This window comes from Drosophila kikkawai, chromosome 3L, assembly GCF_030179895.1.
Source record: "Drosophila kikkawai strain 14028-0561.14 chromosome 3L, DkikHiC1v2, whole genome shotgun sequence".
Taxonomy (NCBI): domain Eukaryota; kingdom Metazoa; phylum Arthropoda; class Insecta; order Diptera; family Drosophilidae; genus Drosophila; species Drosophila kikkawai.
This window is the reverse complement of record NC_091730.1, coordinates 20307933-20323688: the sequence shown is the minus strand read 5'-3', so window position 1 is coordinate 20323688 and position 15756 is coordinate 20307933. Positions and strand designations below refer to the sequence as shown.

At 46.1% G+C, this 15756-nt stretch overlaps 4 protein-coding genes across 18 annotated transcripts in view; 2 read left to right on the top strand and 2 right to left on the bottom strand.

Annotated features, from left to right (window-relative positions):
• The window catches only part of fry (Protein furry), a 60104-nt gene extending 59702 nt beyond the window's left edge, over positions 1-402 (top strand). For 8 of the 14 annotated variants that reach the window (XM_017172623.3, XM_070285303.1, XM_017172614.3 and 5 more), the window contains one exon: positions 47-402. In XM_017172623.3, the coding sequence (XP_017028112.1) occupies positions 47-234 (188 nt within the window). In that variant the 3' untranslated portion in view covers positions 235-402. The remainder of the gene's footprint in view (positions 1-46) is intronic. The other 6 variants (XM_017172624.3, XM_070285304.1, XM_017172620.3 and 3 more) reach the window with 1 other exon arrangement.
• Positions 403-467: 65 nt separating this feature from the next.
• Cyp40 (Cyclophilin 40) lies at positions 468-2200 on the bottom strand. 2 transcript variants are annotated; one of them, XM_017172633.3, is made up of 5 exons: positions 2131-2200; positions 1929-2055; positions 1582-1826; positions 1185-1505; positions 468-1115 (listed from the first exon to the last, which is right to left on the bottom strand). In XM_017172633.3, exons 2-5 carry the CDS (start codon positions 2008-2010, stop codon positions 612-614), a joined length of 1152 nt encoding a protein of 383 aa, XP_017028122.1. In that variant the 5' UTR covers positions 2011-2055; positions 2131-2200; the 3' UTR covers positions 468-611. The 2 variants fall into 2 exon arrangements, with proteins under 2 accessions (XP_017028122.1, XP_017028121.1); XM_017172632.3 differs by having other exon boundaries at positions 1929-2147.
• A 2057-nt stretch (positions 2201-4257) lies between these two features.
• Or67b (Odorant receptor 67b) lies at positions 4258-6149 on the top strand. The gene is made up of 10 exons (XM_017172837.3): positions 4258-4427; positions 4485-4584; positions 4641-4779; positions 4838-5029; positions 5089-5193; positions 5250-5418; positions 5469-5574; positions 5637-5738; positions 5794-5949; positions 6013-6149. Exons 1-10 carry the CDS (start codon positions 4291-4293, stop codon positions 6067-6069), a joined length of 1263 nt encoding a protein of 420 aa, XP_017028326.1. The 5' UTR covers positions 4258-4290; the 3' UTR covers positions 6070-6149.
• A 480-nt stretch (positions 6150-6629) lies between these two features.
• Positions 6630-15465, bottom strand: LanB2 (laminin subunit gamma-1). Its single transcript, XM_017172838.3, has 10 exons — positions 15409-15465; positions 12553-12949; positions 11996-12129; positions 11808-11935; positions 11128-11742; positions 10308-10719; positions 7661-10246; positions 7264-7600; positions 6907-7207; positions 6630-6841 (listed from the first exon to the last, which is right to left on the bottom strand). The coding sequence occupies exons 2-10, from the start codon at positions 12751-12753 to the stop codon at positions 6630-6632; spliced, it is 4926 nt and encodes a 1641-aa protein (XP_017028327.1). The 5' UTR covers positions 12754-12949; positions 15409-15465.
• Positions 15466-15756: the final 291 nt, after the last annotated feature.

Sequence of the window (15756 nt, the reverse complement as noted above, 5' to 3'; positions counted from 1 at the left end):
GAAAGCCTTCCGACTTCAAATTTCCCTCTTCTCTCTTCTCCCTCAGCAGAAGCCTTCATTGCTTCCAAATCCGACTCGGAGCTGTTTGAGATCTATGCCATTCTCTCGGAGAACCTCTATCACGTGTCCAGCGCCTTGACCAACATGGAGATCAGCATGAAGAGCTATTCGGCGGCCAGCGCCTCGGGCCACGTGCATCATCGCAGCGAACAGGATATTGTGACAAATCTTTAGGCTTTAAGTGCTTAGGCTAAGGCTCTCTTTTATATGTAATCCGCTAGCAAGTAAGCTGCATACATCCTAGACACTACCGTGTGCGTAAGCGATCATTATTAACTACCATATGTATGTACGAACAAATGTGAGTAATTATGCAAATATATATATATTTATCAATGAAAAGGCACAGCCTGGTTCGCTTCAAGAGATGTTTCCCTTTTGGTAATCAAAAGAGTGGCACATTTATTTTATTTGAGGTGGCAAAAACCACTGACTGTTGGTTAAAAACAAAACATTTATTAATTATTAAGTATTTACATTTAAAACAAGCCATCATTCGGACCTCCGCCTTAAACTAAGGACGATTCGAACCCAATCGCCAGCTGCCAGAGCTAGGCGAAAAGGTTCTTGAGCGCATTTCGTTGCTGTCGATTGTACTGGGCCAGCAGCTGCTTGGTGCTGTTCAGTTCGTTGAGGATCTGCTTGTTCTCCGGTAGGAGACTGTGCGCCTTCTTCAGATCGTTGATGGCCTCCTCGTAGTTGCGCAGCCCTCGCTGGGCCTGACCGCGTCGATAGAACGCCTTGCTGCAGTTGGGATCCAGGCGTATGGCCTCTGAGCAATCATATTTGGCGCTCAGATAGTTGCCCAGCTTTAGGTCCACGGCCGCCGCATTGATGTTGTTCACCACCGAGAAGGCGTCGATCTTGAGAAGATCCTCGTCGACTAGGTGCTTCTTGAAGTGGTTGAGCTGCTGCCAGCCGAACTGTTTGCTCAGGTATTGATAGTAGCGGTTCGCCTTGCGGTACTTGGCGCGGGCCTCGTGATAGCGTCCGAGCTGATAGAAGTGATTGCCCGATTGGCGAATGCCCGTAAGCAGCTCCACAGCCGCCTCCGACTGGAAGTGGGTCAATAACAAAGACTATAATTAACCAGAAGCCTATTACAAAACGAGACCCCGACTCACTGTAAACTTGTCAAACTTTCGCGTCCAGTCTTGCGGGTAGGGTGGCAGCTTGTCCGCCGTCTCGTCACTGCACTCGAGGCCCCAGTCCTCGCCTGGGGCCAGCTCGCCGCAGTCTCGTATCACGATCTCCGCCGTGGGATCGCCCTCATCGTTGCAGTTTTGTTCCATCTCGGCTACGATTGCCAGGCCGCGCAGCACACGACCCACAACTACATTGATTCCATTCAGATTTTCGCATCCCACGGCCGTAATGAAGAACTGTGAGTTGTTGGAGTTGGGTTTGCCATAGTTGGCCATGCTGACCGCGCCCTCCTCGTTGTGCTGTGCGGGATACAGGTTTCTCTCACTGTTACATCACGGGTCTAATTAATGAATTAAGCGTTTGACTTCTACCAACCGTAAGCTCAAAGTTCTCGTCCTCGAAAACCGGACCGTAAATGCTCTCACCGCTGGTGCCATCGTTTTGGACCACATCCCCGCTCTGGACGGCGAACAACCGCTTGATCCTGTGGAAGCGGTTGCCCTTGTAGTGAAGCGGCTGCCCCATCTGGCCTACGCCGCACTCGCCCGTGCAGAGGGCGCGGAAATTTTCCGCTGTCTTCGGCACAACATCCTTGCGCAGTTCAATTATCATGCGTCCCGCTGCGAAGAGAGACAAAACAAGTAAGGATGTGGCACCCAATCAGCAGTTGGTATGGCGATGCTGTCGGGCTCCAGCCAGTAGGCGAAGATTCAACCACTCACCGTCCTCCTTCCCAATGTCGAGGTCCAGGTAGACAATGGGATTTGTCGCCTTCACCGGCTGCAGCAGCTTGCGTTGATCCATGGTTAGCCTTGCCGGGCGGGCCTATGACTTTTCACTGCCCGCCAACTACAGTGCGTAGACGGAAGGGTTCATTTCTCATTAGCCGTTTTATTTTTCCGAATCGAACCAGAAATTGTTTACCTTAAATTGGTGCAGTATGACCGTTTGTGTGAAGTGGGTAAAATCCCCAAGGCGACACTCAATCGGAGCTGGCATTCTGGATATTAATCTAAAATGGGCATATATCAAGTCTTTTTAAGGTCAAAACTTTTAAAAAAGTATCTAATGGAGTCGTCGAAGATTTAATTTTTGCAGAGTTTTTCTTATTTTATTTACAATATTTTATTAAATATTAATTAATTTATTAAAAAAGTGCCATAAGTGCTATAGCGGCGCTAGTGTGCAAGTGTCAAAAACTTTTACATTTTGAAATTGTAAATAACGGAAATATATATTTCAACAACTAGTAAAGTTTTTGGAAAAATTGTTAAATGTATTTAAATGTAGGAAAAATAACACATAAAAAAAAAAAAACAAAAAATAGTTTTTAAGGGTCCATTCTGGTTAGTTGAAAAAAAAATCGATTTTTTTTTTGCATTTTTCGATAGCTTTAAGTGTGTAGAATATCATACTAAAAGATCAAATCGAAATACGTAATAGTTTAAAAGTTATGAGCCTCCGAACCGGCCGACTCAAAGCAGCTACAGAGCAAACATAAAACTTTAAACGCGTTTTCTGGAAAACTACATTTTTCGGACTGGCGACCATAATATCTCAGTCAATTTTTAACGAATCTTAATGATTTTTTTTTTTAAATACGCGTAATTAACGTGTCCATGGAATAGGCTACAATTATATTGATAGCTTAAACATTGGATTTTTACTCAACAAAAAAGTAAGGAAATTTTTCAAAAAAACGAAAAAAAATTTTTGAGGCGCCGCCATTTTCTTATTTTTTATTCAATTTTAAAAAAAGTAGCCTATTCCATAACCACATTCATACAAAACAAGAACATATTTGAATTTTTTGTTTCAGTCGATTTTTACGTCCTGCAGGATGGTCGCCAGAGGGGTGCCTTTTTTGGGCATGGGCTTACGTCGCCCTGTGTCCTGCTTCAGGACATGCTCTAAAAATTTTTGAAAATTTTGCTAAATAATCTTTAAACTATGATAAATATATGTGACAAGTTTGAACTTTCTATGTCTTTTCGTTTGTCCACAACAAATTTCTGAAAATGGCCTATTTTTTGGCCCAACTAACCAGAATTGACCCTTAATAGAATCACTTTTTTATTTCAAAAGATATTTCGACTATAACTTTTAGATAAATGTAATTTGTAATTATTTAAAAGATATTTAAACTATACATTTAAAACAAAATAAAATAAATTGTAGTTCTAGCGATATTGATAATTGTAAATTCGTTTTTATGAAACAGCGGAAATCAGAATCTGTCTGATTTTAGGGAAAGATACCATGTTTAATTGAAGATTATAAACTAAGATTTTGGGATTCTTTTTATATATATATATATATTTTTTTGCAATTTTAAAATGTATGTATTAGTTAAAGAAATATCTGTTTGTATTTTTGTATAGCCTATTTGTTTATCTGCGGAAATGTTGGCAGCTGGTCGTTAGAATTTCTAAAGGTAACACCAAGTTTCGTTTTCATATGATGGTTAGGGTTATGATATCATAATGAATTGCAGTTTGGATAAATAATTAAAATTTTAAATTAAAAAATCTAGAAAAATACAGCGACATATATTTTTTAAATGTCTTAATTCATAAAAACTAGTAATACTTACCAAAATGTCCTGTAAAGGAGCACAAATATGTGGTTCTTAAAAATATATATATGTTTAGTCTTAAGATAAGAGTTAGCCAAATTTTTTATTTTTAAGCAAATGTATGTATTTATATCCTCATATATCTTTAAATCTCAATAAAAACACAAATAATATACCTGAAGCCGTGGCTTTAATATCCTGTGAGTATCCCAACACTCTTCCCTACGAAGTTTAATTTCACGATTAGGAGGCTCCTTCAGGTTTTGGGGCATAGCTGCTCCTTCGATGAGTTCTAAATTTTTAATGATTTAAAGACACGCCCCTCCAATTTCGATAATTATTTGTGTCCCCTATCGAGTTGCACAATAACCACAACTTATAGCAAATTATTTCAGGTGAACCGTATAATTTGTAGGCGACTAATTGAGACCCGAAAAGCTATTGCGAATGCCATAAAAGTGTGTGGTCATCAGGGTCCCAACAAGCAGTCTTTGATAAATCCTTAAGGAATGCAGGACCTACTGGATCAGGAGCTCGAGCGGATCGACAAGCTGCCCAAATTGGGCCTTCAGTGGGTGGAGTACAGTGCCTATGCGCTGGGCGTTAATATTGCGCCAAGGAAGCGCAGCTCCAAGTATTGCAGATTGTAAGATTTCTTGTATATTTCTCATTGGATTTGTAGATAAATCTCCTTTTCATATAGAACCCGTGTTGTGGTGGTGATAGTTAACCTGAGCATCATCTACAGTCTCGTGGCTTTCATCATGGAAAATTACCACGTCTCCTTTGAGACATACGTGGAGGTTTGTTATGGTTTTTTAATTATATGATGAAACATTATCCTTGAACTCTCTTTTAGGCCGTGCTGCTTACCTTTCAACTGAGCGTTGGTGTGGTCAAGATGTTTCACTTTCAGAGCTTTGTGGAATCTTGCTCCCAGTTGGTTTACTCTACGGAGTCAGGAGAGGTTCTAAAATCCCTGGGACTCTTTGATTTGGGTAAGAATTCATACTACTTTTAAATTATGTTTCTGTTTTATGAGTGTTTTTTTATTAGATTTGCCGAAAAAACAGGACCTCCTTAAGTCATTACGCCTCATACTGCTCAACAACTGGGTGATTATTGATCGTCAGGTGATGTTCTTCTTCAAGATCGTCACCATGCCTGTGCTATATTACACCCTGCGACCCTATTTTCAATATATATTTGATTGCTATATTGTCAAGGATACGTGTGAGATGACATTGAGTAAGTCCCAGAAAAAACTCTAAGCTTGAATTATTTTAAAATGAATTAATAATTTAAAGCCTATCCTGCCATCGTTCCCTATGTTCAGCTGGGAAAGTATGAGTTTCCCTCTTATGTTATTCGCTTTTTTCTGCTACAATCTGGTCCAGTTTGGTGCTTTTTTGGTAGGTCCTTAAATAAATTAAAATGGAACATCTAATTAAAGACTTATATCCATTAGCTGTTTTTGGTTTCAACAGCCTCTTTGTGGTTCTCACCGGGTATGAGTCAGGTCTCATCAAGGTTTTGCGTTTCCTGGTTCAAAACTCCACCTCAGATGTGCTGGTTCCCAAGGAGCAGAGAGTTAAGTACCTACGCTGTTGCGTGAGGCTATTTTCCAGGATATCAAGGTAGGTTTTTGTAAGATAAAGGAAACTCCTTTAAATTTTTCCTTTTTTAGTCACCATAACCAAGTGGAAAATGTCTTTAAGTACATCATCCTGGTTCAGTGCTCAGTCAGTAGCATTCTAATATGCATGCTTCTCTACAAGATCAGCACAGTTTTGGTAAGTTCAGAAATAAATACTTTAAATGTAAGAATATATTTATATTATATTCTTTTTTCCAGGAAGTGGGCTGGGTGTGGATGGGCATGATTATGGTTTACTTTGTCACCATTGCTCTGGAGATCAGCTTGTACAACGTGAGTGCCCAAAAGGTGGAGACCCAGGTAAGTTTTTACCTCTTCTGCTTAATTTTCTCTTTAAGAATATATGGGTTTTCAGAGTGAACTACTTTTCCAAGACTGGTACAACTGTAGCTGGTATAATGAGTCCAGGGAATTCAAGTTTATGATCAAAATGATGCTGCTCTTTACCCGCAAAACCTTTGTCTTGAGTGTTGGGGGTTTTACCAATCTCTCCCACAAGTTTCTGGTTCAGGTAATGTTTTTAAAAATAACTAAAGTAAGGCTTACCCAACCTTTCCTCCTTGTGTAATAATAGGTCTTTCGCCTGAGCGCCAACTTCTTTTTGCTGCTGCGAAACATGAACAACAAATAGGTGGTTTTTTACAAAATGACAACGTTGGAAAAGTTATATTTTGAAGGGAAACTCTTTAAGCGACTTACACACAAAGATACATGGTAATTGTAATTGGCACATTAAACGTAGATGACAAATATGTTAAAGTATAAAAGTACAGAATAGATTTCAGGTGGAGCTATGGCAGAGATATGCGATTGGTTTATCGAATTACATTGGAGTACAAGGTGTCGTCGTGGCTCTTTAACATATAATACAGTCCATGGCTGGTGGCTTGAAACTAACTGGAAAATCTCAGTTGGCAGTTGAATCGTTATAGTATCATTTATATGGCATTCTTCTGGAGGCGAACAGCGATTATGTTGCTCGGGCTTTTAGTTTTCTTCTTTCGGGGGGGAACCTTGTCTTGTCACTAAACAGAATATTTCGGCTAAGGCACTAAAATTACATAATTTCATTCAACGGCTACGTGCTATCATAAATCTGATTTGTTCGTCTCGTTCTCGTTCTCGTACTTAGTGTTAATTGAAGTAGTTGTTATTGGTTCCGCTTTCGCTTGCGCTTCCACTTCCGGATCCCTACGGTTCCAGGCGATTGCGACTGAAGCACTTGTCCGGCAGGGACTTGGAAATGATACCAATATTGTTCACCTCGTTGGAGAGCTCCTTCAGCTCGGCATCGTACTTGTCGATCAGATTCTTCTGGATCGTGCGCTGATCCCTGTACTTTTCGATGCGACCCGTCAGATTGACGCGATTGATCTCATCCTCAACTGTGGCCAGGCGGTTCTCTGGGGGATTAGCTATTAGTTAGAAACCAATCCTTACAAAACAAAGAAAATTCTTTGTAACTTACCCAATTTATCCAAATCATCTGTGTTGATGTCCTTCAGATTCTCCAGCTCATCCTTGATGGCCGCCAGCTCGGTGTTAGCCTTCTCAATCTGCTTCTGTGCATCTTCTGTGTCGGCTCGGGCCCTACCCACCTTTCGCTTGGCATCGTCCACCAGATTGTCGTCCTTGGTGGAGCTCTCCTCCAGCTTGAAGATGTCCATTTCGGTGAGCTTCACCCGGTGGTTGAGTTGATCGGCCTCATCGCGCAGGTTTCTGGCCGCCACCTTGGTCTCATTGGCTCTGCGGCGTATAAGCTCGGCATCCTACCAAGAAAAAGGTTTGTAGAGGATCCAGAAATACCCAAAATAGAGAAACCCACCTTGGACGCCTGCTCGGCGTACTTCATTTGCGCCTCCTGGGCATTCTTCTTGGCCTCGTTGGCATTCTTATTGGCTCCAGCCAGAGCATCCTCCGCCTGTCCAATCAGACTCTCCGCATTCTGGATCTCCTTCTCGATGTTGGGCACGGTCTGCAGGGCCTGGGCGGCAGTTTCCGAGGACCGCTGAACCTCCGACTGGAAGCCTGCCAGCTTGTTGTAGGTATTGTTGGCCTCCTTGAGGGTATTGTCACCCTGCTCCACCGCCTTGGTGGCCTTGTCATGGGCGGCCTTGGCCCGCTCCAGCAGCTCAATGTCCTCCCGCTGTTGCTGGTCGGCTCTGGCAAGGAAATGGGTATGTTAAGCAAGGACATTAAGGGGGAAACTAAGGAGAACTCACCTCTTGAGCAGCGTTTCCGTTAGCTCGCGCTCGGTTTCGAAATCGGCAAAGATCTCACCATTGTTGTTGGAGAGCTCGTTGATCTGCTTGAGCAGCTCGTCCGCCCGCTCGTTGGCCTGCGCAGCCTCCTTCTTCAGCTGGTTGATGTCGATGTCCGGCTGCGTCTGGCGGTTTACGTCGTTCAGCAGGGTCAGGGCGTTGTCGTACACCTCGTTGGCCTTGCGCAGTGCCTCCTTGGAGGTCTGGGCCACAATGCCCACCTGCTGCTTCACCTGGCTCAGCTCCAGGCCGACTTCGGAGCGCAGCTCTACGGCAATCTTCTGCTGCAGATCGATGGCACTCTTGGCCAGCTGATGGGCCTTCTCCACCGCATCCTTGGCATCCTTGGCGTTCTTCAGGTCAAACTGAGCCTCCGACTCTAGTTTGTCGGCCAGGGCACGTGCCTCGCGCGATATGTCCGAGATCTGCTCCGACTGCTGGCCAAACTCCACGGACTTCTCCTTGGCACGGGCCAGGGCCTGGGCTCCCTCGTCGTTGAGCAGATCAAGGGCATCCTGCAGCTCCTTCTTGGCGTTCTCGGTGATCTGGTTGAGGATGGTGTAGTTGTGGCGCGCCTTGTCGATTTCGTCATTGGCCTCATCCTGCAGCTTGTCCGCACTCTGCAGGTGCTCCCGGACGCTGTTCAGCTTCTTGTGCAGATCGGCGATTACCTCTACGTAGGTCTGGCCGCCTTCGCCGGAGTTGTCGTTAGCGTCCTGAGCCAGCACGGCCACCTTCTCCTGAACGGCCTTTAGCTTGGCCTCGAACTCCTCGTCGTTGGTCACTGGGGTGCGAGCGATCTCGTCAAGGGTTTGGCTAAGATTGGCCAGCTTGGCGCGATGCAAATCGGCGGCATCCTGGACGAGGTTGTAGCAATCGGGGCAGTCGATGCAACCACGGTGGCGATCGTACTTGTTCTCCTTGCACCGATCGCAGCGGCGTCCCTCGACGTTGTCATTGCAAGGACACTGACCGTTCTGGTCGCACTGGAAGCCCTTGGAGCCGCTCTCGTCGCACTCGCATGGCTTGCAGCCCTCGGCGGAGAAGCCGTAGAAGTAGTTGGCGCACTGGTCACACCGCTGGCCCACCACGCCGGGGCGGCAGTGGCACTGGCCGGTGTAGCGGTCACAGGTGGCGTTGTAGCTGCCCACCGGATCGCACAGGCAGTTCTCGCATCCGTTTCCTGACCGGATATTGAAGTATCCCGGCTGGCACTCACCGCAGTCCCTGCCGATCACATTGGGTTTGCATTGGCACTGACCAGTCACCTGGTCGCAGCGCGTGATGCTCTGCTCGTCCTGCTCCGTACCAGCCTCGTAGCAGCTGCAGCGATCGCAGCGTCCGTGGGGCAGGGCCAAAGGATCACCAAAGTGTCCGGGCAGACACTGGTCGCAGTGTTCGCCGGCCGTGTTGTGGATGCACTTGAGACACTCGCCCGTCGTCCGGTTGCAGTTGCCCACAGCATTGGGATCCACGTTTCCGTTGCAGTCGCAGCTGGTGCAGGTCTGCACGGAGCCTAGGAGTCCGGTGGGATCCCCAAAGAAGCCGTCGCTGCACTGCTCGCATCGGGAGCCAAAGTAGCCCACAGGGCACTCCGTGCAGATGACCGTATCGCCGTTGATCTGCAGGCAGGCGCCATCGTTGGGACAAGGACACCGCTTGCAGTCGTTGGGAGTGCCTCCCAAGGCGTTGCCGTAGAAGCCCTTGGCGCACTGGTCGCAGTTGTCGCCATGGGTGTTGTGCTGGCAGATGCAGCGGCCCGTCTCCGAGTCACAGATGTCCGCATGGCCGTGGCAGTCGCAGGGGATGCAGGGCATGAAGGGACCGCCGCGGGCGGGACTGTGCCTGTAGCCGGGAGCACACGACTCACAGAACTGGCCTAGGTAGCCCTCCGGGCAGGTGCACTGCTCGATCCAGGTGGCCGGGTGCCCGGCAGCGCCGCGATGCGCCGTCTGCAGCTCCACATCGTCGAGAATGGCCTCTCCCTGCACCGAGTAGGTGGCCCGGATCTTAATGGCCGTCAGATTGGACAGGATTGAGAGGAAGCCGCGGGCAGACTGGCTTGGCTGCCACTGGTAGTCGTGGTGCTCGTGCAGCCGGAATGTGTACTCCTTAACACCCTGATCCGGTATACCGTTGCCTTGAGCAAAGATCGGCAGCGAGATGCGGCTGCCTGCGCCCTCTAAGATCACATCGCTGGCACTGGTGCTGGCCACTTGGCCCACCAGCTGTAGCTTGAACTTCAGATCTCGGTTGTAGGAAGCTCGCTGATCCCCAAGGAAGCGATCCGGCGCCTGGAAGTACACGTGCTCGTTGCCCTGGGCCGTGGTGCCAATGCTGCGACTGTACTGATTGTACTTGATGTCCACCTCGCGCTGGTTCAGATCGATGGCCGTCCAGCGCTCCTTGAACTTGTTGAAGTTGGAGGCGACCGAGACGATGGAGTAGCCGGGTGCCGTCTGGCACTCGGAGGTGTGGCCATAACAGAAGCAGGGTGTGCAGCCAAAGCGATTGATTTTGTCCAGATTGAAGAAGCCAGGTTTGCATCTGGATGGAGATTCAGGATTAGAGAGGGTTCTAGGGAGTATCCTTTAAAAAGATTAATTACTCGTTGCAGCGCCTGCCCTCCACGTTCTCCTTACAGTAGCAGATGCCACTCTCGGCATCGCAGGCGGGCGTGTTCTCATGGGATCCGCGACCATCGCAGCCGCAGGGTTGGCATCCATGGGGTCCGAACTGGTAGTAGTTGTTGTCGCAGCGATCACACTTGTCGCCGGTGACGCCTGGCTTGCACTGGCACTTGCCGTGGCTGTTGCATTGCAGCGACCGAGAGCCCACAGGATCGCAGGCGCAGTTGATGCAGTATCCGTCGTCGCGCATGTAGAAGTTCTCCTTGCAGCGCTCACAGTTGGGTCCATCTCGGTTCTCCCGGCAGTCCAGGCAGTGACCGCCGTGTCCCGTCAGGTTGAAGAGATGGGCGTCGAAGAAGCACTTGTCCGCCAGGCCATTGCAGTTGCAAGCTAAGGGAGAGGAATGTTTCTTAATAAGAATATCCTTTGGATGTCGGGAGGCTTAATGTACAGTTAACTAGGTACCATAGAGGCACTCCCGGCCCTATGAGATTCGTTTCGAGGCTGTAGTCATTGGACCAGGCCTGGACGTAGGCCAAAGGAAAGGCCAGAAAGAAGACCGCGGACGAGAAAGGCACAAACATGACTGATGTGATGGTCATCTTCCGCTTAGCTAACTCTAGCTAACGGCAAACTGGTCTGTCCTTATAAGGAAATTCCACACAGGGGAGTACAGTGACCACCAGAGAGTTCGAATTGGTATAGATTATTAAGTTAATATATCACGAGCTCATTTACAGCACGTCCCACTGTGGCAACCTGTTTTCCCGCAGATGATGGATGTTGCACTGCTCCTACCTTTGCACTCGTTGACTTCCGTTGAGGTGGCCCTCTTCCATTTGACGTCGTTGTAGAGCGGCAGGCAGCGGTCACAGTCGGGTCCGTCAGTGTTGTGACGGCACTCGCAGACGAGGGTCCGTTCCCCATGCATTCCCGTGCTGGCGACGCACTTGCTCGCATGACCGTTGCACTTGCAGCGCGCTCCCACGGCTATGTCGGAGATGGCATAGAAGTACGACTTGAGCACCTGGGCATCGCCGAAGAGTTCGTCACCGAAGGTGTTCAGGCGGTCCAGGGTAATGCGAATATCGGTGGCCGTGACCCAGTCCTGCAGCTCCAGGCTGTGCTCGAAGTTGATGCCACTGGGGCGACCCTCCAGCGTGGAGAAGGCAATCTCGCCGTCTCTCAGCGGGGAGATATCACTGTACTCGCTGGTGCACAGAGCATGGGCCTCGCCCTCGCCCTTGCGAATGGCCCGGGAGTCGGGCAGGAAGTAGGTGTCTCGACAGGTGGCACTGTAGAACTGGTACGGGATCCAGGGTCCATTTTCCGTGGTCCTCTTGTAGATAGTAAAGGACTCGGGACGTGGCGAGCGGAACAGTATTCTCACATATGTGATATCGTAGGATTTTCCTAGAGTTTAAAATAATATTTTAATATATATTAATACTTAGCATTGAGTTGTTAAATTTACTTACTTAGGTGAATGGTCAGATTCACATAGTTCGGATGCTGAATGCCCTCGAACATGGTCTCCGACTGCCACCAGGTGGGATTCTGGGGATCGTGCAAGTCCGTCAGGAACGAGGGATTGTGATCCTGGTATCTGTAAAGGAGTAGTTAAATTTTGAAGGCGAATTTCTTTAGGTCTTCAAGATTTACTCACTTGCAGAACTCGCAGTTTTTGTGATTTTGATTCATGGTTTGTATGCAAAAGTGATTGTCCTGCTGCTCACCGCAAGTATTTGTTGACTGAATTTGCAGTTGATAGGCAGCATTAATGAACTCGGGCAAGCATTTCTATTAAAGAATTACAACAAAAGGATAATAAATATTTGTAAAGAATTTTAACAAAATTTATTAATATTAGTTTATGTTTGGAGAAGCATTTAAAGGTAAATCTATATTTGGGGCCATATTTCAAACTCATCTTCGAAACTCACAGTACATAGTAATGTTTATTTATCTTCAACACTTATTTGCTTATTTTTCTGCTGACAAAATGTAATGGGCAAGCACTCATGCCGTAAATTAATGGTTCTCACAACTCCAGCTAATTTTTTCCTATTCCCCGAACTGTCGCTTTATTGCTCAATTAGTTTGTATCTGCCTCTCGAATTGAACGAAGCTGAAGCTAATTTAAATTCGTCTCAATTGGTTTGTGGACAAACAATCGGGGTGATGAGTGCTCCACCTCCTCCACCTCCTCCTCCTCCTCCTTACCTGCGGTCTGCCATATGGATCGTAGCATTCCAGGGCCGGCATAAAGGTAGTGCCGCGCAGCTCATGGCCTCCGGCAGAGTTAATGGGCGGCCGCTGGGCGCCTTGGACAGGGGTGGACCAGGTGCAGCTGGCGATCAGAACGCCGGCGAGCAGCAGGCGCGCCGTTGAGGAGCCACTGGGGCTCCACCGGCTGCGCTTCATTGTTTCGGCTTTGGTTGGTGGGAATCCGGTGAGCACGGGCTTATTGGCTACAGGTAGATGGCACTGGGATGCGGAACTGTGCTCCGGAGTGACGGTAGATCTTCTAGGTGGGTTGCTGTCTTGGTTTTTGCCCGGACTTGCTTCAATTCATAACGAAGAATCTTTCCTATTGGTGGTGCCTGAGCGACTTCATATGCTGGAAGAAACCGTGAAAATGTATGTTAAATTAAGTTAAATTATTCTGAGAGATGATGGAATGGTTTTTTATTTGAATGAGTGATAATTTTAAATATTAAAAAATCAATCAAAGAGGTTTATTAAGTCATTTAATTTGTCAAAAAAAGCCAAGAACCTCATAAAAATGTATGAACAAACTAAAATAATAACACTAATATGTGACTTTATATTACACGATTCTAGTTCTTTTAGTTTTGTGAATCAAAAACAGATTAGAATCACATCCATGAGTCCGAAAGCAACGCCCGAACATGTGTGCCACACATTGTGGGCGATGGAGAGGAAGAGCAATTTTTAATTAGTTCGCCGGGCAAATGCCTCAAAAAATAAACTTTACTGGCCCCGGCCAGTTCAAGCAATGAGTACATTCGGTTTTTTGTTTTTTTTTTTTTTTGGGTAAACAAAACGAAGGCAAAAACTGCAAATGAAAATTTCAAACAACCAGTAGAGAGACATAAATAAAGTCTCGCTGGAAATGAGCTCCGCCAGAAAGTGTATAATGTGTGTGTACATACAATGTGTATTCGAGAACTTGAAGTAATTCCATGCGATGATTTCATCTATTCCGCTATGCTAGTTCTCATTTTTCGCTAGCTGCAATTATTACTAATAATAATGAGGCTCGGGAAGTCCTAGTATATGTATGTACATTGCTGCGTTTTCACTTGTTGCAGTGAGATGTAGCCAAGGTTGGATTCATTTAGGATCTGCCTAGTCTTGAGATCTCAAATCTCGTTCTTTTTTATGAATTTAGCTGAGCAGAGAGACACTAATTAGCAAATATTTGCAACAGAACTAGCTGGAAGATGATATCACTTCTTAAGTAAGGAATACCTTTTGAAAATAGCTTATACCGCGAGGTATTTCAGTTTTTTGTTCAGAGATTAGCCTTGAAAATAAGAGAAAAGCTCTATAAATATATTATAGCACTCTAAAAAGTAAAGAATTGTTTAAAATTTATGTAAAATAATTTTAAGCAAGAGAAAACCAAGCTGTCATTATATTTCCATCTTGTCAGCTGAGAAACATCCTCGGAAAACCATATAAAACTGGCTCTTCCCTCTGGATAATTCCAGTTCTCGTGGGCTTGGATGGAGGGAATGGGAGATAGAGCTTCAGAAGACAAACTCCTATGGAATTTCATTCACTGCTGTTATTCCCGATGGGAGCTCAAATTTAAATTCCTGGAAGGGAGAGGCTGCCGTTCTCGTTCTATTCCAAAAGCTATATCAGCACGACACGAAATCACAGTCCCGGATCGGGGTTTCGTAATATTTATATTCACTCACACGCAAGTTCTAATTATAAGCATGTTTTTATCAATGGATCTCATTTACTTCCTTTCCCGTTTTTCGGTTTATTTCATTTCTTTTCGTTAGCTTATCAGCAGAGGCTTTATTTTGGATTTGGATTCGGATCGGACTCTAGAGATCGGGACCCGGCTCTGTTGTCAGGCTGAAATGATTGGTGAACCCTTTGCGGAGAGAGTTCAGCGGAGGCCACACTGATACTACAGGCATACAGGCATATATACACCACACACTATACACACATAACGAACATCCGCTCCATTCAGATTCGAGATTCTCGCGCTGGGTCTTGAGCCGTTCCGCGAGATACGCGCCTATGAACACGAACACGAGTTCCTTTGGCGATAAGCATTTGGGGCTACGAACTAGCGGGTCGCTTAGCCTGATATCAGACACTATACTCTATGTACACACACTACACACTGTATATAGAGGGTCTTCTCTACGAACTGCGTTTTTGTTTGCACCTCTTTGGTTTGTATCTTTATTGCAGCGTTTGTTTTTATCCACTGCTTCTCACTTCAAACACACTCACTGACACGGGCCGCAGGTAGAAGGGAAATCGGAGGAAAGCACTCGAAATCGCACTCAAAGATACTCAGATACTGAGAAACTCGGATAGGCAGATAGCCAGATACTTTTACGAACTCCGTTTTGTGCGAGTATCTCGCGGATGCACACAGGGCGCAGCAACTGCGTTATTTTCGTTTATTTATCGGCTATTTATATGGTAGATACATTTTCCGCTGCCACAACCTCCGCCAACACATGGTGCACTTTTCGGCCACTTTTTCCAAAATTTACATATATTTTCCACTAAATCGTAGGACTTGCACTGTCTTTGGACTGGCTGTTCCACCGCAGTGCACAAGTTTCAGTCAGTATTTTTATGCTGACTGCCTCGTTTTACCCACTGCACTCTGTAATTGTATCGGGCTGGCGAAGGCGAAGGCGAAGAACCTCGCGAGTAAACACACGGGCCAGATACTTTTTATCTGCGGGGGTTTTTTTCTTTGAAAGGAAAAAAAAGAGGTGACCCGAGACCCGAGACAACTTGAGACAACCGAGACTCCACCAACTGCACCACACTCGAGTGGCGGCCACTTACTTCGCCGCTCCGCAGACACAGGCAACCGCTAACGAGGACGTCCAATGCTCAACTGACTCTCGAGTCGAGACTCGAGACTCTCGAGGAATTCGAAGCCAGCCGATCCGAAGCGATCCGTTGCACAGTCGAGCGAAAGATACTTTTGTGTTTGCAGAGCATTTCTTGAGTTATGTTTTAATTTTTTTAAATAAAGTTTAATTGTTGCCGGAGGATTTTGATTATTTTCAAAGATCTTTAAACTATTTTTTTAAAGTCTTATATATTATATAGTATTTTCATTTAGTTAGTTCATTTTTTTTAAGTTTAAATTAAAGATCTCCTAGATTTAGAGGTCTACCGAATGTTACT